This window comes from Otolemur garnettii, unplaced genomic scaffold (genome assembly GCF_000181295.1).
Source record: "Otolemur garnettii isolate 467f Iridium unplaced genomic scaffold, OtoGar3 scaffold00134, whole genome shotgun sequence".
Lineage (NCBI taxonomy): Eukaryota > Metazoa > Chordata > Mammalia > Primates > Galagidae > Otolemur > Otolemur garnettii.
This window is the reverse complement of record NW_003852529.1, coordinates 3394172-3421174: the sequence shown is the minus strand read 5'-3', so window position 1 is coordinate 3421174 and position 27003 is coordinate 3394172. Positions and strand designations below refer to the sequence as shown.

The 27003-nt window shown below is 52.0% G+C and overlaps 1 protein-coding gene across 2 annotated transcripts in view; it reads right to left on the bottom strand.

Moving 5' to 3' along the window:
* The window catches only part of SPTBN2 (spectrin beta, non-erythrocytic 2), a 36601-nt gene that overhangs the window by 4964 nt on the left and 4634 nt on the right, over positions 1-27003 (bottom strand). For both annotated transcript variants that reach the window (XM_012810464.2, XM_012810463.2), the window contains exons 2-25: positions 24179-24330; positions 23539-23712; positions 22418-22509; positions 22189-22269; positions 21770-21885; positions 18251-18363; positions 17920-18107; positions 15778-15895; positions 14809-14967; positions 14217-14519; positions 12848-13001; positions 10994-11864; positions 9236-9373; positions 8183-8939; positions 7615-7817; positions 7218-7308; positions 6849-6995; positions 4321-4584; positions 2676-2900; positions 2287-2376; positions 1691-1951; positions 1469-1599; positions 1035-1239; positions 152-526 (exon numbers count right to left, since the gene is read on the bottom strand). In XM_012810464.2, the coding sequence (XP_012665918.1) occupies positions 152-526; positions 1035-1239; positions 1469-1599; positions 1691-1951; positions 2287-2376; positions 2676-2900; positions 4321-4584; positions 6849-6995; positions 7218-7308; positions 7615-7817; positions 8183-8939; positions 9236-9373; positions 10994-11864; positions 12848-13001; positions 14217-14519; positions 14809-14967; positions 15778-15895; positions 17920-18107; positions 18251-18363; positions 21770-21885; positions 22189-22269; positions 22418-22509; positions 23539-23712; positions 24179-24330 (5408 nt within the window). The remainder of the gene's footprint in view (positions 1-151; positions 527-1034; positions 1240-1468; positions 1600-1690; positions 1952-2286; positions 2377-2675; positions 2901-4320; positions 4585-6848; positions 6996-7217; positions 7309-7614; positions 7818-8182; positions 8940-9235; positions 9374-10993; positions 11865-12847; positions 13002-14216; positions 14520-14808; positions 14968-15777; positions 15896-17919; positions 18108-18250; positions 18364-21769; positions 21886-22188; positions 22270-22417; positions 22510-23538; positions 23713-24178; positions 24331-27003) is intronic.

The following is a 27003-nucleotide window of genomic DNA, read 5'->3' as shown; positions in this document are numbered from 1 at the left end:
CCCAGGAGCAATTCTAACCATGTCCCTATTTGACCCCTGGGAGGATGCCAGGCTACCGGCACTTCTGGGACCCACCCTAACTCACAGGAACACCACTCTGTTTCCCCAAGTCTCTCTCAGCCTCCCCCACCTCCTCATGCTTGGGTCAGACCTGGGCGCTGAGAGCCTGGATATCATGCTCGTAGGCACAGTGGCGGCGCTGTAGGGCCTCAGCGGCATTGAGGTCCCGGCCAGTCCCGTCTGGAAGCTGCTGCTGCTTGTGCTGCACCCGGGCCAGGGCCTGGCGCGTCCCATGCAGGAAGCGCTGCAGCTCGTATGCGGCCCCCAGCACCTGCCCCCGTGTGTCCAGCAGCTCGAGTAGGTCAGCCCAGGCCTCGTTGAGACTGTCCTTCCACTCAGCCACAGTGGCCCGTGCAGCATGGCCCCCAGCAATGAGCCCATTGGCCAGTGTGTTGACACTGTCCACGCGCTCCTGGCCAATGGTGCTCGTGTCCCGGGAGAACTCTCGAAATTTGTCCCGGAGCATCTGGTGGGGAAAGCAGTTCCACGGACAGTGCTGTGACCCTGGTGGGTATGGCTCTGCCAAACTCAGAACCCATCTCTCCCCAGGGCCAGGACAGGTTCTGTCACCAGGGCTGAGTTAATGAGCAGACGCAGCCACTCCCCGGGACCCTGTATTCCAGTTTCTCTACTTGGCACAGGCAGGTCCTCGGAACCTTTAGACCTCAGACAAGTATACCCTGACCAGGGCCCTCATTTCTGCACCACTGAGTCTAAAGCGACCAGCTATGAGGAGCTCACACCCCATTTTATTGAGTTACATTGAAGAGTGACTGGGTATTTCCTTTTTGCCCTTGCCTAGGCTCAGCCCTGTGATGCTTTTTGCACAATTCTTCAAAGTTCACACCTCAAAACCCAGGAAGACCTGCTCGGGCTGGTCTCATGCCCCAGCCCTGGCCCCAGCCCCTCAGTGCTCTGCCCAGAGGGTCTTCCTTTGTTCCCCCAGCCGAGATGGGTGTCCTCCCCCCACTCACAGTCACATGCTCGTAGTCCTGGCCCAGCTCGTGGGAGGCTGCCACCACCTCCCGCTCCTGGATCCACTGCTCTAGGTCATCCAGCTCTCGGCGGAGCTGGCATAGACGCAGGTGCTCCTGCAGACGCTCCCGCCGCTCCCCAGCCAGCTCCTTCAGGCTGGCATACAGCTTGTCCACCTGGGCTTGGCGGATGGATATCCGTGTGCTGTGGGGGAGGAGGCGGCACCGTGGGACTTAGGAGCCACTGCTCTGGCCCCAGCCTGTTCTGGGGAGTTCTGGTCCTCTTCATCTCTCCAAAGATAGCCAAGTCCCTGTGTCTCCAGTCCTCCATGAGGCTCTGTACACTGCAGCACAGAAGGCTCCGACGCTGCACCTTCTCCGACCAGTGCCCCTCTCCCCAGCCTCGGTCCCTGTGCAGCTGCCACTGTGCTCACCTCTCTGGGTGGTCATGGTCAATCATGTCTTGGCTGCTGGCCGCCAGCTGATGGACGGTCTGTGCATAGTTGGCCAAGGCTTGCTCCAGGACTTGATGCTTCTTCACCTCTGCCTGGGCACTCGGCTCGTCCTGGGTAAGGGACAGTGCCGTGGGGCAGTGGGTCGGTGTGAGAGGTGGAGAGGCAGAGTCCCCAGGTTACTGGGCTGAGCCCTGCTCTCACCTTGGCCTTCTCTCGACCCATCATGTGTAACTCCTGTTCACCCATCCAAGCCTCCGCCTCTGCCGCATCACGGTAGAACTGCTGTGCCCGCAGGGCTTCCTCCAGTCGAGTCCCTCGAAGTTCCAGTTCTTGGCCCAGGCGTTTCCACATTTCCTGCAGCTCAGCCAGCTCGGGACCTGCCGCAGCAGCACCTAGAGCTCGCTGCCGCTCTGTCAGGTCTGCGATTCGGGGCTCATGGCCTCGCATCTCCTTCTGCAGAGTCTGTCAGGGAAGAGCAAAGACCAAAAGGCTAACTAAGGAACCCCAAGCCCACCTCCACCCAGACCTGCTCAAGAGCATGCCCTCGCCACACTCGCGCCTCTCTTCCTTCCTGAGTACTCTCTGCACCCCTTTCCTGGCCCAGGGACACAATGGTAATGCCACATGCTCCGCTAGGGACAGATTCTCCTTCAGGGTGAGGGAAGGAGGACCACAGAGTCTAGGGTTAGACACAGCACAGAGTCTGGTCCGGAGAAACCCTAGTCTAAAGAAGGAACAAATGTCCAGGTCTGGGAGGCCCTTGGGAACTTTGCTTTTGCCTTTAGCCTCTGCTTCACCTGGTTTTTCTTCATGAGAAGCTGGACACTGGGTAGGTCCTTGCCATGCTCCATGGAGCTAGCCATGGGTAGACGCTCCGACACCCACAACTAAAAGAGAAGGAGAGGGTCAGTGGAGGTTCAGCGGGTAAAGCAAGCCTAGGGGTTGGATACTGGGGCTACCTAGGGCTATTGGGGTGTGCAAGGAATGGTCTTCTCTGATGCCAGAGTAAAGGGCCTGCGAAGGCATCCCCAGATCTCCCTAGAGGGGAGATTTTTCAAGCCCAAAAGAAGAGGGACAAGGAACTGCTGGCCCCGCCCCAGCTTCTGCTCAGGAGGCTAGGGAGCCATGTGGTGGGGGCAGGCTGCCCAAACAAAGGCTCCATCCTGTCCTGGGCCCAGTGACTCACAATCTCATCCTCCACGTCCCGGTGAAACTGGTGCTGCTCACGAGAAGCATGCAGGCGCCGGCAGCGCTCCCGCATGGGCTGGCACAAGGCCCTGAACTTCTCCTCCACGGCCTTCGAGGTCCTCTCTACTTCCCCTGCACCCTGGTCTTCCTGGGCCAAGGCTTTTGCCTGGGCCTGGATCGCCTCCACCTCCTTCTCCCTCACAGCCATCTCCCGCTCCAGCATCTGCACATCAGAGAGGAAGGAGGTGTCGGCACCACATGTCTACCTTTGAATTCAGAGGAGACGCCGGACCGCACCAAGCCAGTTGTGACTTCTTATCTCTGGGGCTCACCCCAGGGACAACATCCCTGGGTCAGTGGACCTTAAACTTTAATATACATAAGGATCCAGGGCAGTGTGATGACCGTGCCATCAACCCTAAATCGACCTCAGGTCCACATTCATCTTTGCCCTGCTCTGGGACAGTGCCCCTGGGCTCTGAAACATCTCTTGCTACTGGTGCAATGCTTGGCCCTATCAGTAGAAGGCGCTGGAGGGATACTACAGTGGACAGTGGAGGAATGGGTTTGGTTCCAGGGTGTTCTTACTCCTACAGCAAAACCATACAGGAGATCCATTTGCTGTCACCCTCCAGCAAGGTTTGCTGGCACTCCAATGGCAACTTCCTGCTGGCTTGCGTTGGCGGTCCAGCCCATGATACCCCAGCACATTTCTAGACCATTCAGTGGGCTTCTGCCCTCTCCAGGGAGATCTAAAACTCAGCCATCTTTTTCCTTCCTTAGGTATCCCTCCTTGGCCGTAGTGGCAGTAGCTGCTCCCTACATTTGCTATACCTGTATTCTTCAGTGCAGGGACCAGCAAATTGAGCCCATTGCCTATTTTTGTAAAGTTGTATTGGAACACAGCCACACCCTTCTTCTATGTATTATGTAAGCCTGCTTTTACTTTACAAGGACATAGCTGAATAGTTGTGACAGAGACCATGTGACCCATAAAGCCCCAAATATTTACTAACTGGCCCTTTCCAGAAAAAGGTTTTCTTTGGTTTTTTTTCTTTTTTTTTGAGATAAACTCTTGCTGTGTTGCCCAGGTTGGAGTGCGGTGGCATCACACAACTCACTGCAATGTCTGACTCCTGGACTCAAGTGATCCTCCTGCCTCAGTCCCCTGAGTAGCTGGGACTATAGGCACCTGTCACCATGGCTAATTTTTCTGTTTAGTAGAGAAAGGGGTCTCACTCTTGCTCAGGCTGGTCTCAAAGTTCAAGCAACCCTCCCACCTCAGCCTCCCAGAGTGCTGGGATTACAGGTATGAGCCACCTTACTTGGCCAGAAAAACGTTTTTGAATCCTGTTGTAGAATTCCCTTTATCCCTTTTAACTATAATACTTTTTACTGCTTAATGCTTCATTTTATCAAAGTTCCTATCTTCAAATCACTGGTTGGTCTCTGTCTGACTTTGCCCTGACTAATACATACCCTAGAGATTCTGACATGGATGGCCCATAGAAGTCACTTTGAGACGCTCCAGTAGAGAGAGATGTTACCTGCCAGGCCTCAGAACAGTCCCTCAAATCATAAGATCTGTGGCCTCCCTGCCTTCCTCTGCTGTTCCTCACCCCTATCAAAGGCCCGCGGCCTACCTGCTGCTTCTTGAGCAGAATGTTGACACTGGTGAGGTCCTTGCCATAGTCATCAGAGTGCAGCTGGGCCTGCAGGCTCTCCAGCCAGCTCTCCAGGGCAGAACAGCTCTGGGCAAACAGCTCAGCTCGGTTGGCATCAAAGAGGCTGCGGGCCTTGGCTTGAGTGGTGGTCTCCAGCTCATCCCAGCGCCGGTGCAGGTCCCCCAGCTTCTCTGACACCAGAGCTTTGAGCTCTGGCTTCTCAAGGGTCAGCTCCCGCCCTTCCTGGGAGGCGGGACAGAGAGAGTGTAAGTGCCAGAATTAGACACCACTGACCCTCACAGGCTGACAGTAGACCAGGGACCTTAAGGGCAGTAGAGACCTAAAATGTGGGCAGTTTCCAAGTCCTGTGTGTTCTCATCAGTATACTCTTTCCAGAGGTTTCCCCCCGCCTTTTTTTTTGAGACAGAGTCTTAAGCCATTGCCCTGGGTAGAGTGTTATGGCATCATAGCTCATAGCAACCTCAAACTCATGGGCTTAAGTGATTCCCTTGCCTCAGCCTCCCAAGTAGCTGGGACTACAGGTGCCCGCCACAACGCTTGGCTTTTTTTTTCCCGTTGCAGTTGTCATTGTTATTTTAGCTAGCCCGGGCCAGGTTTGAATCCGCCAGCCTCAATGTATGTGGCTGGTACCCTGCCCACTGAGCTATGGGCACCGCCTGAGAGGTTTTCCCTTCTAAGCTGCCCTTCCCTCCCTGTGGATTAGGCCCCACTCCTTCAGGGCCCAATTCAAGCCCCACTTCAACTAAGAAGCCATGGTCCTCTCTCCTTGACCCGAGCTCCCTGCACTTAAAGGCTCCAGTGTGACGCTGCACAAGGACCCACCCCTCACATTTCTCAGCTCCTTACTCCTCACTGCAACTGTGGCAAATGAGTCCCACCTGGCCTCCCTACTTTCAGCCTCTCTGCATGAGGACTTCTACATCACAGGGGCGAGGGAAGTGTGCGCTCCCAAGCTGCATGGGAGGCAAGTCAGAAGCCCAGAGAGTTGATGCCTCCAGAAGTAACCCTTAGTGACAGAGAGCTGACAGATGAGCACCTGCTACTCTCCTGCTCTGGTTGTGACAATGCTGATGTGTGTTCTGTACTGTGTCCTGCAGCACCCAGTTAGGACTGTGCTCCCAGAGCCCGTGGGGGGAACTCACAGTGTGCCCTTTATTGACATCCATCCCTTCTCTGGTACATCTCTTCTCTCTCCACTGGTGTTCCCTGAGATCACACCCTGCACTAGTATCTACTTCTTGAGGGACCCAAACCCAGGCCCTGCATTCAGGGGGTTTTACACGTGCTGTTGCTATCAGGATAAAGAGCGTCTAAGGCTAGCACTGCGTGGTTAACTTCACAACCCCCAACACAATGTACACCTCAGAGCACACCCCTATGGTGACTGGAGCCTCTCATGGCTGGGCCTGGCGTGTTCTTCCCACCAGTTCTTGCGTGGGCCCCTCTATACCTTCTGTGCTCCTGCCAGATGGGCCTACCCGCTTGCTCCTGTACCAGCATCCCCATGCCCCTGGTTTTCTGCTGACACTGTTTCCTCTACCTAGAAACATAGTTCCCTTAATATCTCTGCTCATCCAAGTTCTGCTCATGGCCCATGGACTGCCCTGGGTGCTCCTACAAGTCCCTCCTCTCTCCTTTGTCCCAGGCTTCGTCGTCAGGTGCTCTCTTGGGCACACATCCTGTGCCGCTCTGGGTGTACTTCAGCTATTAGTGTGTGTCATACTCAGGCCATACTCAGACTGTCCTGGCTATGGTGTTGTTCCTTTAGGGTGGAGCCTGCAATGGAATCACCTTTGCCCCCCATGCAGGGCCTACCACGATGCTTTGCATGGAGAAGCACCAAGTAAATATTTGCTGAACAAATAGGAAAACTAAAAGCACCACCTCCTCCCCAGCCATTGTGCCCTTGGGGGAGGAAAGCATTTCTCTGTACCTGCAGTACATAGCAGAATGCTGAGCACACAAATGTTCTCTAGGAAACCTGCTGAGTAGAAATAAAGTTTTACTTGTCCCTACTTCTGGAGTAAGGGCTGGGCTGGAGACCGAGTACAGGAATAATAAGACATAATAAAGTTTTATTGGAACACTGTGGCTGCTTTTGCACCATAACAGTACAGACGAGTAGCTGCAGCACAAACTGCATGGCCTAAAAAGCCTGAAATATCTACTGCTAGTCCTTCACGGAAAATGTCTACAGATCTCTGCTGAAGAGTTTCATCCTGCCCTGGACCCAGGGAAGCTGAACCAGAGACGCACTGCAGCTCCTACTAGTGTGTACTTTTGACAAGTTCTGGAGTCACTGTCCCACAACCCTAAGACATCTGTTCCCCAGGCCAAGTTTTCCACCTCGGAGGTGTGGCAGCAGGGCCCTGTGATCTCTAACCCTGAAGAAAACCCTATCTGGGGGGAGGCCCCTCCCTTGTGTGAGCCCCCAAGGCTCAGCAGCCCCAGAGGCTGGCTCTGGCTGCTCCTGCCACTCCACTCACCTCATCTACTTTGTCCAGCCAGTCCTTGTTGGCAGCCAGCTCGGCCATGAATGCCTGGTGCTTCTGCCACTTGGTGTGCAGGTTGCGGGCCTCATCATAGGACACATCCTGGGCTGTCAGCATCTTTTCATCAATCCAGAGCTTCAGCTGGACCAGATGTAAAGCAGGAATGGAAGACAGAATGTTTCCAAGGGAGAGATGAGTAGTGGACAAAATGGGGGCCAAGGTGAGCCAGGGTGGTAGACTGGGGAAGAAGGAGTGAAGGGGCTCACACGTTCTGGTGGCACCGTGATGGGCTTGTTCTAGGCTCAAGTGAAAAGGGGATGGCTAGGGAATGTCACAGGGCACATCAGGGACTAGGGGCCTCACCTCGTGACAATCTTGCAGGAAATGCTGCTGCTCTCGGTTGTCCCGAAGACGGCCCAGAAGCTGCTGTGCTGCTTCCTGATTCTTCCTGTGTCTGCAATGACAGCCTGGAGTGAAACCCTTGAACTTGCCATGAAAGGGTTATGACCCTTTAGCTAACTCAGACGTCTTCAGTCCTCCTTCCTGCCAGGGGAACACCAGGAGCCCTGACTCCCAGGCCTGCCCTGGTGTGGGGAAGGCAGAAACCCCAGTCCCTCTCCCACTGCTTGGTTCTTCTTCCTCTGTCAGCTGCTACCCCATCTGCCAGCTCCCCTGGGCCACGTTCTCCATCTCTGGGGCTAAACTGTCTCCACTCACTTCCCCCTGGGGCCCCGGCTGTGCACCACTGTCCTCACCACACCTCTTCTCAATGGAGTCTGCCTTCTCTCGGATCTTCTCAGCGTGGATGTTGCCCCCAGACACCAGCTGGCGCCCAGCCTCCAGGAGCCCACGGATCCGCTCCCCACTGGCATCCATGGTGCTCATGAAGTCTTCCAGTTTTTTTATGGCAGCATCAGCAGCCTGGAGTGTCCCCGGCATCTCCGTGTGAGACAGAACATATTCCTGTGTGGGAGAGCAACACTGGGCTCACTTCTCACAGCACAATCTAGGTCCTCAGAAGGGACCCACCCAGGCTGTCATCTGAGATGTAGGGGCCATATCTGGGAGGGAGGGTCCTGCTAACATGGACCTCAGAGAGTGGCCAGGAGGCTGTGCTGGAGGAGTTTCCCAGTCCCACTCCTGCTCCATTTTACTTCTTTCTCAGAGAGACCTCTTTGATAGCTATGTGACTAGTTAGGTTTTCTATTTCCTCTAAAGTTAGTTTACTTTTTACCTCTCATGTGTTTCTAACATGTTCTTCCTGCCCACCCTGCCAGCGGCCCTTGCCTTTCACTGGCCACACGCCTTTGCATCTGCCCAGCTGTCACCTGGCTGCTGAGGACGCCCTCAGCCTGGCGAGCATCCCGCAGGAATCCCTGGAGGCCGTGGGCCTGGGCCAGGCGACATTGTCGGCTCTCCCACATCCGGCCCAGCTCCTCCCAGCCGGTTCCCAGGGCTTCCAGCCGCTGCCGTAGGAAGAGGCACTGGGGATCTGCCTGGTCCCGGGTCACCTCCTCGCCCAGAGCTCGCAGCCGGCTGTACTCGCTCTGGGCCCGCTCCACTTCTCCCCGCAAGGCCGCGTGTTGGGCCAGGAGGGCCTCTGCTTCAGGCAGGGTGGCTGGCCCTTCTTCGGAGGCTACAGCAGTCTGAGTACGGCCTAGCCAGGCCTGGAAGTCGTCCAGGCTGCGCAGGAAGTCCTGCAGCCGCCGGGCCTCCCCGAGAGACTCCTCTCGGCGCCGCATGGTGGCTCTCAGGTCCTCCCAGCCAGTTTGCACTTCTCCAAGCCGGGTGTTGATGGCAGAGGCTTGAGCCGGATGGCCAGTGGCCAGGGCATTGGCCTCTCGAGTCAGTTCACCCACCCTGGCTGCAATGGCCTCCAGGTCTCGCTCGGTGCCAGCCAGCTTACGCTGTAGAGCCAACACCCCGGCTAGATCGTTGCCCAGGCCCTGGGTGGACTCGATGACCTTGGTCTTCTCTCTCATCCAGGCCTGGGTCTCTGTGCACTCCAGGTGATAGTTCTGGATGCTCAGGGCTGATGTCAGAGCTGCCTTCTTGCCATCTGCCAGGGACCGAAACTGCTGCCACCTGAGGGAAGGGGGAGGGCTTAGTTCCCTGCATGCCCAGGTCTGTTCAGAAGCTTCGTCCCTGCTTTTCTCACCCTTGGCATTTTTTACCTATGTGCTGTGCTGCTTGACACTCACCTTCCCTGATCATTTCTCTTCTGCAGGCCATCCTGACCTTCCTCTCTCTCCATCATTCCTCCTTCCGAATCATAGCCCAGACTGTGTCCCTCCTCCTTTTTAGCCACCCTTCCAGGCCTGACAAACTTACTTCCCAGGGTCACCCCCATTCTTTCTTAGTCCTGCCTTTCTCAGGCCCACCTGTGGTTGAGCTGCTTCTGGGTGTCCATAATGCGGTCCTTGCTGGGGGGGCTGGCCTTCAGCAGCTGCTTAGCAATGTCATTCACGGCAGTGATGCGCGCGGCGAGGGCATTCATTTCTGGTTCCAGAGTCTCAAACCTGAGTGGGGTGGGGGGGAAAGCTAGGCCTGAAGGTGGGAGGCTGAGGTGTCCCCAGCTCTCCCCCAGATGTCCACGACAGCTCCTCCCCTAGAGCCAAGGCTTCTTTACAGCAGTCCTTGAGCCTCTCAGCCTACACAGTTCATAGTACCTGTAGGATAAGGGAGGAGCCCCTGGTTCCCACCTCAAAACCAGTAGAAAAACTCTAGAGTTGCTCAAAAAGATGGCCAAAGGTAAAAAAGGTCAGGAATAGCCAGACCCTGGCATGGGCCCACCCTTCATCAGCCTCTCTCTAATGCCCTTAGCTGCCTGCCTGGGTCTCATCCTTCTAATACTGTGGTTCTCAACCTTCCTAATGCTGCACAGCGCTTTTATATAGTTCCTGTGGGTCACGATCCACAGGTTGATAACTGCTGTTCTAATATGTGTTAGAAAGTAGAGTGATAAGCACAGATATTAGTCCAAGTGGTAAAGATGTAAGGTATAATTTCTCCCAGGGACATTTTATATTCTATTAGGGCAGGGTCTGAAAATATTTTATATAAAAGCCCAGATAGTAGGTATTTTAGTATCTGTGAGGCAACAGTCTATCAAATCTATTCCACTCTGTGGAGGGCAGCCATGGGCGATACATAAAGGGATGGGCCTCTGTTCTAATAAAGTTTTATTTAGATAAACTGGCAGCAGGTGGATTCGCCCAGGGGTTGTAGTTTGTCAACCCTTGTATTAATATGTCTTGAAAAATAAAAAAATATTTAATCATGTTTTTGAAACCCAGGAAATTTGGTAATAGACTGAGAACAGTTGATATCAAGGAATTGCTAATTTTGTTCTATAATAGCATTATGCTTCTTAAGAAAACTATGCTTTCTAAATGATTTTAAGGTTTATTATTTTATAAACAAAGCTATTTCACAAGACGTTAATCAGTGTCTCTGTTTAAAACATTTACAACTTCAAAGCTTCAGCTATTTTGAGTTCACACACAATTTAAAAAACAATATATTTCTGGCTTGGTGCCTATGCTCAGTGGTTAGGGTGCTGGCCATATACACTGGGGCTGATGGGTTTGAACCTGGCCCAAGCCTGCCAAACAACAATGACAACTGAAATAAAAAAAACAGCCGGGCATCCATCGTGGCAGGTGCCTATAGTCCCAGCTACTTAGGAGGCCGAGAAAAGAGAATCACTTAAGCCCAAGAGTTTGAGGTTGCTGTGAGCTGTGACACCACAGCACTCTACCGAGGGCAACATAGTGAGATTCTGTCTCTTAAAAAAAAATGTGTATATATATATAGTATGTAAAAATGCTTCCTCCTAGTTCATAGATGACACAGCCTGAAGCATGTGGGAGTGAAGTGATAATATTGAGGATGTGCTTTGTAAAAAGGAGGTAGACAGACCAAGTACAAGAAGACACCAACCACAACTAAGTCTGAGAGATGGCTTTAAAGGTTTGTTCCAAATGTTCTCTACTTGTATGTATAACATCTTTCACTAAACTAAAAAACAGGCAACCTTAGGACTGAGAGGGCTGACATAGGCAGCCATGGCAGGCTCAGTCCCACATCCGGTTCCCAGGTTACAGGCCCATGGAGCCTGTGGGGCCTGTGGGGTTTACCTCTGCTGCACGACCTCCAGGTCCTCCAAGCGCTCGGGCGGGGCCAGCCCGTTCAGCCACTGCTCCTTCTCCTCCACCCAGAGCCCGCAGGCCCCAGCCTCGCTGAGCATAGTGTAGAGAGACAGCGCTGCCTGCAGGGCCTGTGCACGCTCGCCTGCCCGGGCCTGCAGGGTCTGATAGTGCCCCTCTAGGGAAGGCACCCTGCCCTGCACCTCAGGTGAGCAGCTCAGAGCAGGAGGCAGGGCCACAGCCTGTTCCCTCAAGGCATCCAGGGTTGGACGGTGGCCTCGGATCTCCTCCTCCAGGGCCCGATGCTGCCTGGCCAGGGCCTGCGTAGAGAACTCGTCGTGCCCCAGTTCGGGGCTGGACACCAGGCGCAGTGCATCCACCAGCCAGGCCTCCATGTCATTTGCATCTGCCTGGAACTGGTAGAGGCTGGCGGCCTGGGCCAGTCGCTCAGCGCGTTCCTCAGCCAGAGCCTCCAGCCGCTCCCACTGGGTTTGGAGCTCAGCTGCACGGGCAGCAGCTTGGCCTGCCCCAGGGTGGCCCTCAGCCACCAACTGCTGGCCCTGCTCCAAGGTAAGTTTCAGGGGCCCTAGCCGGCCACTCATCTCACCCCGCAGGGCCGTGTGCTTGTTAAGCAGGCGGAGGACGCCAGTGAGATCACGGCCAGTCTCAGCTGAGGCCAGGAGGTGCTGCTGCTCTCGCACCCAGGCCTCGGCCTCGCCCACCTCCCAAAGGAAACGCCAGAGGCGCCGGGACTCCTCCAGCCGGGCCCGCCGGGTGGCTGCTAAATCGCACAGTGCCTCGTAGCTCTGCTCCAGGGTGGCCACTCGCTCTGATACCAGCTGTGGGTCGCAAGGTCTGTACTCTGAGGAAGTTGCAGCAGAGTCAGGGCCATAACCCAGCCCTCTGCTGTTCCCCACCCACTCCAGCATGGACTCTCACCCCACTCTCTCAGGACCCGGGCCCTAGCGCTAGCTGTCACCCACCATCGACCCACCAGCTTTCCTGTCCCTAGGTTTTTCCTGTCTTCTGCCCCAGGTCTTCAAGTTCTCCCTCCTAGGCCTCCTCCCCTTCTAGGAGCTTCTTTTTTTTTTTTTTTTTGAGAAAGAGTCTCAAGCTGTCCCCATGGGTAGTGTGCCATGGTGTCTTAGTTCACACCGTGTTTCCCTGAAAATAAGACCTACCCAAAAAATAAGCCCTAGCAGGATTTCTATGCATTTGTTAATATAAGCTCTACCCCGATAGTAAGACCTAGTAATGAGTGTGCCTTTGCAGGTAAGCTGCATAGCCACGCCATGCATTTCTGCATGGAGCAGTAAGGAAGACTGGAATACCTTTTATCTGCCACAGCTCCTTTCTCCGAGCCGTTCGCGGGTGCGCATGTGGTAACCGCTGTCGCAGGCATCCTATTGCGCACGTGCGAACGGCTAGGGGAAAGGAGTTCACACAATACTAGCGCCAGCCCCACCAGCAAGGTGGGCTCCCTCCTCAGGTTCCAGAAGAAAATGACTTAACCGTATTTGAATAAACGTAGATTATTGTATTACACTTGATAAAAATAAGACATCCCCTGAAAATAAGCCCTACTGTGTCTTCTTGAGAAAAAATAAATATAAGACAGTGTCTTATTTTCGGGGAAACACGGTAGCAACCTCCAACTCTTGGGCTCAAGTGATCCTCTTGGCTCAGTGTTTTATTTTTAGTAGAGACAGGGTCTCACTTTTGCTCAGGCTGGTCTGGAACTCCTGAGCACAAACAATCCACCCGCCTCGGCCTCCCAGAGTGCGAGGATTACAGGTGTGAGCCACCGCACCCAGCCCCCTTCCAGAGCTTTCCCTGGATTTTCACCTTTGCTGGGGTCACAGAAGCGCAGAGCAGAGGCACTCACGGCCCGCACCCTCTCAGCCTGCACAGCGATGTCAGCTTCTACCAGCTCATGCAGCTGTAGCAGGTCCTCCACGCCGGCCAGGTGCTTGCCCAGGTCAGGAGACTGCAGCCGGCCCTGCCAGGCACACGCCGCCAGAGCCCACCTCAGTGGTGCCTGGTTCCCTCCCAGCCAGGTGCACTTGAGCTAAGGTCACTGATGTGCCTTCCTCCCTATCTCTGTGGGGGATCCAAGGGCTGCACCCCTCAGCACACCTGCTCACTCACACACATAGGAACACCCCATTCTGTGCTGGCAGCTGACCTCCTCATCCTTACCTCCTCCCATGGAACAATTTTCTCACCAAATCCCACTGCGGGAGCCTTGCTGTGACTTATCTCAGCCTCAGAATCGACACTCTCCCAGACCCACAGCTCTGCCTGCCCCTGGTGCCTCTCTCAGACCATCCCAGGCCCACCTTTTGCGCAGCAGACTGGGACAGCCTCTAATGAGGCTCTCTGCTCCCACTCCATCTCCCTACAGACCTTCTCCACAGATTAGCCAAAATGACTTTTTAGAAACAGAAGGCAGAATCATGTCTCTCCCTCTAAAACAGTGGTTCTCAACCTTAATAATGCCATGACCCTTTAATACAGTTCCTCATGTTGTGGTGACCCCCAACCATAAAATTATTTTCATTGCTACTTTATAACTATAATTTTGCTACTGTTATGAATTGAAATGTAAATAACTGATATGCAGGATGGTCTTAGGTCAACCCTGTGAAAGGGTCGTTCGACCCCCAGGTTGAGAACCACTGCTCTAAAACCTTCTAGTCACTCTGAAGTCTCCTTGTTGTTTAGATAAAACCTAAGCCCCTTGACAGGTCTGTAAGGCCCTAGCTAGCTGGCTGCGCCCCTATCTCAGCCCAGGGCCTCTCTCCTCACTCACAGCCCTCAGGACTTCCACCTGATCTGGGATGTGCCACACTTGGACAGGCAAGGGCTCTGCCCAGCTGTTACTGCTGCCTGGAACATTCCCTCCTCACACTTCCCTGTGCTGCTGGCTCCTCATGTTGCTCTGCTCTCAGCTTAAATGGCAAATCTCAGTCAGGCTGCAGGCATCACCCCACTACACTACCTGTTCCAACTTTCTCCGTGGCCACTGATCAGGATCCTCCTGCTGGGATGTGAGCCCTAGTGGACACGCCCCACCTGTCCTGTTCATCAGAGCTGGGGACAGGACCCCCCGACCCCCCTACACATTCCACAGACTGGCCAGGCAAGTGCATGACTGCGCCTGTGGCTGATCCCTCTGCTCTCAACCACCAGCCCCAGGACGAGCCCCTGGTACCTTCATCTCTTCCATCCAGTCCATGAGGTAGAGCAGGTCCTGAAACACCTTCTGCAGCTCCAGGTTGAGCAAAAGCCGCTCCCGTCGGGCGGCCACCATCTGTCGCAAGAAGTCCCAGAGCCGCGCCACATTGTGCTGCCGAGCAGCGATGCGCTTGATGTCATGGTAGCGCTCGGCTGCCAGCTCTGCGGCCACTGCATCCACTGCCTGCACTCGGCCGCTATAGGCCACAATGTCCGTCTCAATGGCCTCGTGCTTCCGCACTGCTGCCTCGACTGCCGCCAGCTCCAGCCCAAAGTTGTCCTGTGCAGGGGGCAGGACAGGGAGGCCTGAGAACCAAGGGACAGTGTCTCTGCCCTCCCTCTGTCCCCTAGAGTGCTCCGGCTGCAAGATGCCAGCTGCACACAGTGGCTAATTTCCTCTCATCCCCTCCAGTTCTGCCTCACCAAGCCTCTCCTGTTCAAGTCTCCTATTTCACCTATTTGATGGACTTCCTGTTTCATCACCTCCTCACCCTGCAGTGGTCCTAACGCACCCATTTCTCCCGATCAGCCTGAACATCCCCAGAGCCCACCAGAGCCCCGAGCCCTGCCTGGGACACGAGGCGCTGGTTCTCACTGAGCCAGGTCTCCCGCATGGCGGCCTTGCGGTCGAAGCGGGCGGCGAGCTGCTCCAGCTTCTCCTGGCGGATCAGCTCTGTGCGCAGGGCCAGCTCACGCTCGTGCTCTGCTTTTTCAAGCCGCTCCCAGGCCTGCAAGTGGGGACAGACTGGTGAGAAAGGGCCACGGAGGGGAGGAATTGTGGACTGGGGCTCATGGACAGTCCCATAGAAGCTTAGTGCAAGGGACCCATGGAAGGCCGGTGGTGAAAGGACAAGAAACAGAAACAGTTGTGTAAAAATGAATTTGCTGTGGGGAGCAGGAAGGACAGAAACTGTTTGTGGTCCCACTGGGACTTGGGTGAGGCTTACTTTTACTAATCTTAAAACATTGTGGAAAAAAAAACAAAAGTAGGGGCCGGGAGTGGTGGCTCATGCCTGTAATCCCAGTACTCTGGGAGGCCGAGGTGTGCAGACTGCTTTAGCTCACAGTTGAGACCAGCTGGAACCAGAGCAAGCCCTCGTCTCTAAAAATAGCCAGGCGTTGTGGCAGTCACCTGTATTCCCAGCTACTTGGGAGGCTGAGGCAAGAGAATCGCTTCAGCCCAAGAGTTTGAGGTTGCTGTAAGCTCTGATTTCATTGCACTCTACAGAGGGCAACAAAGTAGACTCTGTATCAAAAAAAAAACAAAAAAAACAAAACAACAAGGACAAAGAAAAACATACGGATAGGGAGTTGGGAACATGTGGAATGAGACAATGGACTTAGGGGCTAATTTATTCCCGTGACCTTACAATGGAGAGTCAGATAAAAGGGGCAGGGCCCATGTGTGTGAGAGGATGCAGGGGTCACGTCTGGGGTCATGTGAGCAGCGGACAGAGAGGCTGGGACAGCAGGACTTGGAGGAGGTCCAGATGGCCCTGGGGCTGCTGGAAGTGTTAGAGCCTGTGGGAGCTGCAGACCTTGTTGATGTCGGAGATGAGCCGGCCCTCACGGGGGGTGTAGACCTTCTGGTTGTTGGCTCGCAGCTTGCTCTGGATGGTGAAGAGCAGCACTTCCAAGTTCCCTTTCTCAGTGAACCTGAGGTGGGAGGCCAGGTCAGGGTCAGAGTTAAAGGTGACTTGGGCACAAGGACTCCTCCCTCTTCAAAGTGGGGTGTCCTGTGTTGTTTTCATTCTTTTTTTGAGACAGAGTCTCACTTTGTCACCCTGGGTAGAGTATGGTAACACCATCATAGCTCACAGCAACCTCAAACTCCTGGGCTCAAGTGATCCTTTTGCCTCAGCCTCCTGAGTAGCTAGGACTACAGTGCCCCCTACAATGCCCAGCTAGTTTTTCTATTTTTAGTAGAGAAGGGGGCTCAGTCTTGCTCAGGCTGGTCTCGAACTCCTGTGCTCAGGCAATCTATCCACCTTGGCCTCTCAGATAGTTGGGATCACAGCCAGTGGCTTGGGTGGCTTCTCTACAGGAGCCACCATGCCCGGCTGTCCTTCTTAAAGCATTCATGCTCTTTGTGTGAAAGCCAGAAAATACTGGCAAACCAAAAAGAACATCACTTTAAAGCAACTGAACCCATTTGAAAATGGCCCTTGTGTGCGCAAGTTTGATTTCAGCTCCGCATGGGTGGGATCAGAGTGCAGCCCCAGCAAACGTTTCAGGGGTACTCAAACTTTTTAAATGGGGCCAGTTCACTGTCCCTCAGACCATTGGAGGGCTGGACTGTGGGCCCCGGGATGAGTCAGCTGCTAAGCAGGACAGGCAGTGGCGGCAAAAACACCTGGGGGGCCAGATAAATGTCCTAGGCAGGCTGCATGTGGCCCGGGGGCCGTAGTTTGAGGACGCCTGGTTTACAGGGATATGTTTACCAGGGATGCATTTACTGTGAGGGGTCCTGCGCTGGCTGCACGTGCATTAATGAGCTTACTTCTCACTGTCATCTACATTCTCTTCTTATTACCTCCATTTCACAGGTGAGAAAACTAAGACATAGAAAGACTAAGTGAGTTGCCAAAGCTCACACCTGCTCTGTGGCAGAGCCAGGACTTGAACTCAGACACTTGGAACCTAAACACTCAGTGCTTTGTTCTCTGCCATCTACAAGGAGCTCTTCTGTGACCTATTTTTTCACCTATTTTTCATGACTATCTTTCCATGTCAATAAATGATGTATTTCTTCAGTATTATCTCCAGTGGCTGCCCGGTGACTTATTTTTCTTTTGTAAAGGTCATGTTGGTAAACATCCTTGAAACTACATCTTTGTTTAAAGCCCAGGAGTTTCTGAGTCAAAGGGCACACCTCAAATCATTCCTTGGAATGGACAGCAACAGCTGTTTTCTCAGCTAATATTAGTCTGGGGGCTAAACAATTATTAACTCCAAAAGAACTTAAAAACTCAGAAGTTCTAGCATGTACTATATAGCATTGCTTCACAGCAATTCCATACTTGAAACAGTTAATTGCTAAATGGATGATAAGAGCTTCTCCAATGCTCAGGTCACCAGCCACACCCCTGTGCTGCAGGTGCCACCTGGCTTTCAGGTCCAGCCCCTATGCGGGGTTGGGTCTCTGCGACATCCTGACCTCTGCTCTTATGAGGGATTATGAGTCTCAACACACTGTAACAACACCTTCCACAGCATGACTTTTAAAAATGGCTATTTTTTTTTTTTTTTAGAGACTGAGTCTCACTTTGTCACCCTTGGTAGAGTGCTGTGGCGTCACAGCTCACAGCAACCTCCAACTCTTAGGCTTAGGAGATTCTCTTGCCTCAGCCTCCCAAGTAGCTGGGACTACAGGCACCCACCACAATGCCTGGCTATTTTTTTTTGCAGTTTGGCGGGGGCTGGGTTTGAACCCGCCACCCTCAGTATATGGGTCCGGCACCCTACTCACTTGAGCCACAGGCACCGCCCATGGCTAATAATTTTTAAGAATTATTTTGTGACAACCATGTTGTGTGGAACCTTTTAGTGCTCTGAGTTGGGGAAAATAAGCCTCCAGTGCATTTCTGTGCTGCAGGGAAGGCAGCTGTGGCTCAGGTTTGCTCTGCGGGCACAGCTCAGGCATTCATACCTTGGCAGGGCGGGGCCCAGGGGACACCTACTTGGGCGGCTTCTCCACGGTGCGGTAGGAATTGAAGGACTGCAGCTGGTTCTGGACCCCACTGAGGGAGTTGGCCAGTTGCCGGTCATTGAGGGTCACAATCGTTTGCTCAATCCACTGGAGCAGCTCTGAGGCCAGGGACTCATACTTCTCCACCAGGCGCTCTGCCTCCATGGCATGGTCCAGCACCTACCAGACAGAGATGTGGTTGGCCCCTGCACAGGCTTCCTTGCCCAGTCTTGCAGCTACACCCTGCTCCTGCTTCAGGGGAGCAGCACCCAGAGCAGGCCCTCCTCCGGCCTTTTTACCTACTGTCCCTTGGTAAGGAGTACCTTGCCAATTCTTTTGCCTTCAACCGCTAAGGCCTTCATCTTGGAGAAGTAGTGATAGTAAGTAGCCACATAAGTAATGATTGATTTCTCATCTGGTTGGTCCACATTCACATCTGAGAAAAAGGGCCATTCAGGTCAGGCAGAAGTCACCCACAACTCAAACCACTTACCCCAAGCCTGGGGCTCTCCTAGGCCTCCACGGCTTTCCAGCCCCTTTTTAGATCAAAATAACAACTATTTGAAATAAGGAGACACAAAAACACCTCACTTTTTTTTATACTTTGCCCCTCTAAGCAGAGTATAAAAACCCAGAAGCCCAAGAAAGCTTTTACCCAGTGTTCCCAGTGGAGACAAAAGTTAGTTATTTGTAAAAGCAAGAAAAATAACAGCATTTCCACTTAGGGATGGTTCATGGATTTTTGAGGTCAGAAAGGTATCTAAGGAATCAAGGGATTCAAGGGCAGCTGGGATTACAAGCATGCACCACCACACCTGGCTCAATTTTTATTTATTTTATTTTATTTTATTTTTTAGAGACAGAGTCTCACTTTGTCACCCTTGGTAGAGTGCTGTGGCTTCATAACTCACAGCAACCTCAAACTCCTGGGCTTATACGATCCTCTTGCCTCAGCCTCCCAAGTAGCTGGGACTACAGGTGCCCACCACAATTCCTAGTTATTTTTAGAGACACGGTCTCCCTCTGGTTCAGGCTGGTCTTAAACCTACGAGCTCAGGCAATCCACCTGTCTCGACCTCCCAAATGCTGGGATTATAGGCGTGAGCCACTGCACCCTGACCATCAAATCTATTTCTAACCTCAGTCCCAAAGCTTGGCCCAAAGAGGAGTGTGTCCTGTAAGGCAAACTGAGGACCCCCACATGACCAAGGATGACCATGACTTGAAATCCCTGGGCTTTCTTATTCTTTTTTATTTTAGTGCATACTTAGCAAGGATGGATATCCCTGGGCCCCTGGGCTTTCTTTTTTTTTTATAGTTTTTGGCCGGGGCTGGGTTTGAACCCACCACCTCCAGCATATGGGGCCGGTGCCTTACTCCTTTAAGCCACAGGCGCCGCCCACCCTGGGCTTTCTTAATCAGGTCAGATTTTATTCTCCTTAATGGTGTGACTGTAAGCAGAGCCTTCTCATCATTTCTGTTTTGTGTATTTTTCTTTTTAAGACAGAGTCTCACTTTGTTATCCCTGGTAGAGTGCCATGGCATCATTGCTCATAGCAACCTCAAATTCTTGGGCTCAAGCCATTCTCTTACCTTAGCCTCCCAAATAGCTAGGACTACAGGCACCCGCCACAATGCCTGGTTTTGTTTTTTTTTTTCAGAGATGGGGTCTTGCTCTCGCTCAAGTCTTGTTCTCAAACTCCTGACTCAGGCGATCCACCTGCCTTGGCCTCCCAGAGTTCTAGGATTACAGGAGTGAGGAACCTTGCCCAGCATTTCTGTTTTTTCTTTTTAATTTTTAATTAATTAATTAATTAATTTTTTAAATTTTTTTTATTTTTTCTGAGATGGAGTCTTACTCTGTTGCCCTGGGTAGAGTGCCATGGCATGATCATAGCTCACAGCAACCTCAAACTCTTGGGCTTAAGCAATCCTCTTGTCTCAGCCTCCTTAGTAGCCAGAACTGTAAGCGCCCACCACAACACCTGGCTAGTTTTTCTATTTTTAGTAGAGATGGGGTCTCACTTTTGCTCAGGCTGGTTTTGAACTCCTGAGCTCGGGCAATCCTCCCACCTCAGCTTCCCAGAGTGCTAGGATTACAGGCGTGAGCCCCTGGGCCCAGTCTCTTCACCATTTCTGGAAACACACAGGTAGGGGGGAGCCACTGAAATCAACTCAGAAAGTTACAGAGTATGTAACTTTTCCTTCTGTGTTCTGTATCATAGCTATGTTTCTCAAAAGCTGTCCAAGGAACACTATTTGGCCTACTTACATCACTACTTAGATGATATTTGTTGTTCTGGACTAAGTGGGTACAGTAAATGGGGCTACAGGGGGATAGAGAACAGGGAGAGAGGGCCAAGACCCCCGACTCCCCAGGGAGCTTCACGAGGGTCACTTCCAACAGGGAAGTCGCATGGTCCTTCTCTCCTTCTTCAGTAGCACCAAGATTGCTCTCTGCTCCCCTAGAGGCAACTGGGGAGACAGGCTCTGGTGCTAGGCTATGCAAATTCAAATCTCAGCTCCACTAGCTGTATAACCTTTACAGGCCCATCATCTCTTCCATAAATGAAGATAATAATGGTATGATTTCAAAGGGGTATTGTGAGGAGTAAGTTAACTAAAGTACGTCAAGTGCAGAGTGATGTACAAAATAAGAGCCCCACGGCTGCTACTGATCCCATGTGCAAATGGTTAGAGCCACAGGAGCCCTGAGTAGGCCGGTCTTAGGTGAGACCTCAAGGTCAGATAGTTTAATTTAGAATTCTAACATTTTAGAATGAGAATGGCCCTTAGAAACCTTGCAGACCAGTCTTCTCCTTTTAGAGATGAGGAAACTGAGCCACACGGGGCCAGGCAACAGGCACTAAGTCACAGAGCTCCTCTGTGCCTGGCAGAGACACAATCTACAACCCAGGGCTCTTTCTGCCATGGGGCTGCCTTTCTTGTTATTTTTTTTCTAATTGAGATATAACTTTTTTAATCATAAAATTCACCCTTTTAAGGTATACAATTTGGCAAGGCATAGTGGCTCACGTCTGTAATCCCAGCACTCTGGGAGGCTGAGGTGCATGGATTGCTTGAGCTCACGAGTTTGAGACCAGCCTGAGCAAAAGTGAGACCCCTGTCTCTATGAAAAACAGAAAAACTGAGGCAAGAGGTTCGCTTGTACCCAGGGCAACAGCTTGAGACTGTCCCAAAAAATAAAATAAAATCGGCTCAGAGCCCATAGCTCAGTGAACAGGGTGCTAGCCACATACACCGAGGCTGGCAGGTTCAGGCCCAGCCCAGGCCTGCTAGACAATGGTGATAACTGCAACCAGAGAATGGCTGGGCATTATGGAGGATGCCTATAGTCCCAGCTGCTCAGGAGGCTGAGGCAGGAGAATTGCTTAAGCCCGAGAATTTGAGGTTGCTGTGAGCTGTGACACCAAGGCACTCTACCGCAGGCAACATAGTGAGACTTTGTCTCAAAACTAAACTAAAATAAAATAAATATAATTAAAATAAAATAAAGTATACAATTCAGGGGTTTTCAGTATATTCACAGCATTGGTAACCCTTACCACTATCTAATTCCAAAACTTTTTTTGTTTTGAGACAGAGTCTCATTCTGTTGCCCTGGGTACAGTGCTATGGCGTCACAACTCACAGCAACCTCAAACTCCTGGGCTCAATTGATCCTCTGCCTCAGCGTTCTGAGTAGTTGGAACTATAAGCACCCACCATAATGCCCAGCTAGTTTTTCTATTTTTAGTAGAGGCAAGGTCTCGATCTGGCTCAGTTCTCCCCTCCCCTGGCCCCTGGCAACCACTGGTCCACCTTCTGTATCTGCCTCCCACCTTCTGGGTCCAGCAGCTTGGTCAGCCCCAGTTCCTTCTCTGCCAGATTGAAGGCATTCTGCAGGTTGTAGTGTGCATTGCACTTCTTCAGGGACTCGAAGTCTAGCAGGTCTGGCCTGGGGGGAGAGGGAAGACAGAAGGTGTCAGGAACATGTGACACTCTAAAGGGGAAGAACCGATTGCTGTAGTCCATGCCCCTAAGCCACAGCCCCGACTGTGCCCAACAGTAGGCTTACACCCCACCCCTAAGTCCTCTGTGCAGTGTCCCACCCCCCTACCCCCACTTTCTGCTCTTCCCTGGGTGCTCATTCCTGTAACTATTGAGTAGCTCATATCATCTCTTTGGCCACATGTGTCCACCCCGGGTCACACTAACCAACCCTGCAGTTCTCATATGCCTGCTAGCCCGGTCTCCTCACCGGTGTTTGTGCACAATGGCATTGAAGGCCAGTCCATCTCTCCAGCTGGTGGTGAAGTTGTGCACATTGACATTGGGATACCTACACAGAGACCAGGAAATCAGTGAGTAGGGCCTAGCCCCAGTCTGTGATTTGGGGCAGTCACCAGCTCATGGTTCTGGGACCACGTCCTTCATTTAACATACAGCCTTGGGGCAGCCAAGCCCCACGCTCCCAGGGGCATCCTCACCCTGCAGTCTTCATCTGGCACCACAGCAGCAAGGCATCTTTAGCTGACTTTTTCTCCTTGTTGTCTTCTGTCTCCACACTGATGTCTTGGATCTAGGAAGGAAGTGAACAAGGCCCTCACCGAGGAACAGGGGCTCCTGGTGTTATCAGAACACTCAGACAAACACCAATAAATGCTCTTTAGGCTGTGGTAATGGGGATTATCAGATGGAGCCTGGGCCCTTTCAGCCTGGGCTAGTGACCAAGAAACACTGGGCGCAAGGGACTGGAGGCAGCAGATTGGGAAGGGCAACAGAAGAATGGAAGTGCCCTGAGTTCCTCCAGGTGGGGACCCACTGGTGGGTGAGTGAATACTTTGAGTGCCTGCTTTCAAAGGTGACCCTAGTGGAGCTCTGCTTAGGGCCAGAAGGAGGAAAGGTTAACCTGGAGAGGAAGGAGGGGATAAGAAACCTTAAGACGGCATTAGCACACTGCAGTATGAAAAGGGTCAGGTTCCCCTGAATGAAGCAGCAAATTCGAGGCCAGGACCACACCCCTCATTCAGTTCCCTAACTCACTGTGAAGGACCAGTTCATAAAAAACTTCCAGTTCCTGGGCAGCGCCTATGGCCCCGTGGGTAGGGCGCCGGCCCCATATACTGAGCGTAGTGGGTTTGAACCCGGCCCAGCCAAACTGCAACAATAACAATGACAACAACAAAAAAGCCAGGTGTTGTGGGGGGTGCTTATAGTCTCAGCTACTCAGGAGCCTGAGGCAGGAGCATTGCCTAAGCCCAGGAATTGGAGGTTGCTGTGAGCTGCGATGCCATAGTACTCTACTGAGGGCAATAAAGTGAGACTCTGTCTCTAAAAAAACATATAATAATAATAATAATAAACTTCCAGTTCCTTATGGACAAGCCTGTTGTCCTACTGCAGGTGACCAGCACACAGGCCAGACCACAGAACCTTGCTACAGTAGTCTGACAACATCCAAACTGGGTTCTGCCCTGGCTAATGACGAGAGTCCACTGATCTGCACTGGACATGGCAGCTTGGCCAACTGCACTGCAAGGTTCCAGACTCCTGTGTTTGTAATGCTCAGGTAACAGGCCAGCAGCCTGAGCAACAGTGTGCTGGGTACCTGGAATCGAAGGATAATGGTCCAGACCAGCCCAAGGGTCAGACGGTGGTTTCCGTCTACAATGTCATGGGAACCCATGTTTTCCAGGTGCACTTTTTGTTCTTTCAGGAACTGCAGCGCCTTGTCCACGTTCTCCAGGCAGTGGATTCTCATTCGGCCCTTTGTGGGCTTCGGCTGTGGAGGGACAGAGCAAAATGGCACAGACCGGGGCTAGGCCCTACTCACTGATTTCCTGGTCACTCCTTCCTACCCCTACTTTGAATACCTTCCCATGACCTCCCTCGGGAAGTGGGGACAGCCCTAGGGCTGGGTCAGAGTTCATGGAGCCGAGGCTGAGGTTACAAATGAGGCTTGGGGAGATTAAGATTCCCAAAGGAATTAACTGCACCCAGAGTGGGTGGAAAAAGAAATGTTTTCAATGGGGCCACTGTTCCTGTCTCCATGAAGCAATGCTCCTATATCACCTATATCTCCATGAAGCAATGCTCCATGAGAGCAGCAAGCCTCTCAAAATGAACCGTCCTTGGAGCAGAGGCAGCCACTGCCTTCTGCGCTGTGCTGTCACTCTGAGGGCCATCCCTCCAGCTAGTCCCCTGGGCCACTGTTTCTGAGGCTTCCTCCCTCCCAGACCACAGCTCACCAGTGTCTCTCCTGAAAGGACCTCAAGGAGTCTCAGGAGGTTTCGTCCATCCCGGAGGTCGCTGTACAGGTCTCCGACCCGGCATGTCACCCGGGCCAGGTGTGAATTCACCCACTTGGTAAAGGTTTTCTTCTGCACGGCTTCTCGCTCATCTGTGGCAGCAACGCGGGTCATTACAATGTGCCTACTTCTAAACACTAGTTGTGAGGTGGGGGTCCCCAAGAGAGACAGGGAGTGAGGTCTGGGGGGGGCTGGAAAATGGCTTATAGGAAAGCCTGTAACTTAAAAAGCTGAGCAATAAAGAAATTGGAATGAGGGAGAGATTCTGCCACCACTGCCACCATAGCCTCTAAAGCCTGGAAAGGGGAAGCAGGAGTGAGCATCTCAGTCCCTGGGCGAGGCTGTGGCAGGGGCGAGGGGCGTCCATGGTGGCAGGGGCGACAGGGTGGGTACCAGCCATGCCAGATAAAAACAAGAAGGAGGGAGGCGCCTGTGGCTCAGTGGGTAGGGAGCTGACCCTATATAGTGAGGGTGGCAGGTTCAAACCTGGCCCCAGCCAAACTGCAACAACAAAAATAGCCGGGCGTTGTGGTGGGCACCTGTAGTCCTAGCTACTCAGGAGGCTGAAGCAAGAGAATTGCCTAAGCCCAGGAGTTGGAGGTTGCTGTGAACTGTGACGCCATGGCACTCTACCGAGAGCAACAAAGTGAGACTCTGTCTCTTAAAAAAAAAAAAATAAATAAAAACAAGAAGGAGAGAGAAATGCCAAAAGCAGGGAAAAGTGGGAAAAGTTCAAAGGAAAGACACAGGATGCAGTAGAGCCAGAGTGCTGCTGTCTAACGGCTGGAGCTGCAGAGCTTGACGTTGCCACTGAAAGTCCTGCTCCCTCCCAGGGACACCGAGGTGACTCGGCATAGTGAGCATGACATCTGACAGATCACTGTGTAGATGACTTCTTAGGAACACAAACTGAGGCATCTCTGTTCATCTGAACTTTGATTTGACCCTTAACTTTTTTACTGTTGTTTTCTCCCCTTGGTCTTTAGCTTGCTTCTCCCGGTGCTGCCCTCTAGCCACACGGGATTTCCTCACGTAGGTGAATTAAACCTTTGTTGCACATCTTCCCCTTTCCTGTCTCTCTTGGTGTTACTCTTACCTTGAACATTTTAACCTGAACAGTTTAAACAGGTTTGACAGTCCCATTTCAACCCTTCCTAACATCACGTCACCTTCACAATCAGCACTTGCTCATGTCACCCTGTGAACTCACCTCTGCTGAACAGTTACCATGCCCAGGGCCTCAGAGCCTGGACAGATGTACAGGACAAGTACCCATCCAGGTACAGTAGCCAGAAAGTTTGAAATAATCCCAACAAAGAAAACCTTTAAGAACTTGGCGTCTGGCCAGGTGAGGTGGCTCATGGCTATGATCCTAGCACTTGGGAGGCTGAGGTGGGTGGATTGCCTGAGCTTATGAGTTCCAGACCAGCCTTACAAAGACTGAGACTCCCGTCTCTAAAAAAAAATAGCTAGGTGTTGTGGTGGGCACCTGTAATCCCAGCTCCTTGGGAGGCTGACACAAAAGAATTGCTTCAGCCCAAGAGTCTGAGGTCACTGTGAGCTATGACGCCACAGCACTCTACCCAGGGTGACATAGTGAGACCGTCTCAAAAAAAAAAAGAAAGAAAGAAAGAAAGAAAACAAAGCAACACGTAGCTTATATTACAGAGCACTTTTCAGTTACAATAAAGAAACATTTGATGGCATAGGTTTTATAAAGAAGAAGATGAAGTCCTGAACTAAAGGATAGAGTGGAAAATATTTCAGCCTAAAGGTCAGAAAACAAAAAAGGTGACCCGTACTTTGCCACAAAGGTATCAGCTAACTAACATGTGTGATCCTGTTTGCTCATCTGCAAAATGACTTGATGAGTTTAAGATTTGGCCATTTTTAAGTGTATAGGACAGATTAGGCTTGAGCCTTCTTGAAAGAAATTTTCCTTGCAAGATGTATGACAGGATATCTTTCAATGTAACAGGAAATTGTTAAAAGTCCTAACTCAGGCCAGGCACAGTTGCTCATGCCTATAATCCCAGCCCTCTGAGAGGCCAAGGAGGGAGAATCTCTCAAGCTCAGGAGTTATAGACCAGCCTGAGCAAGAGTGAGGCCCTGTTTCCACTAAAAATAGAAAAACTACCCGGGTGTTGTGGCGGGCACCTATAGTACCAGCTACTTGGGAAGCTAAGGCAGGAGGATCACTTGAGCCCAGGAGGATTTCTTGAGCTATGACCCCACAGCACTCCACCCAGGGCAACAGAGTAAGACACTGACAAAAAAAAAAAAAAAAAAAAGAAAGAAAGAAAGAAAGAAAAAGAAAAAGTCTAAACTCCTGCTGTGCAGCTTTTACTTTCCAATTCTACTCCTTGAAGGACATATTTTGGTACATTCTTATCTTATTCTCTTTCAAACACAACATTTAAATTTGACTTACTGCTTATGCATGTGTCCTAAAAATACAAGTTTCTGGCCAATTAAGAAAAGTTAGAATGAACTCATTGTAAGCAAGGTGAAGAACAAGTATGAGAGACAGAAAATAGACTTTGAGAAAAAAGGATGAAAGACATTGGAAAGTATGGGACATGCAGAAGTCACTTCATTCATCAGAGCCCCAACTTCCCCAATAAAAAGGGGCACATTACTTTCTACTCCAACGAGGGCTTGTGCTGATTAAGTGAGACAAAATGTATAAAGCAGGCCCCTACTTGGCACCTTGACGAATGGCTATTATAAAGGTGTGATCTCAGGCTCGGCGCCTATAGCTCAAC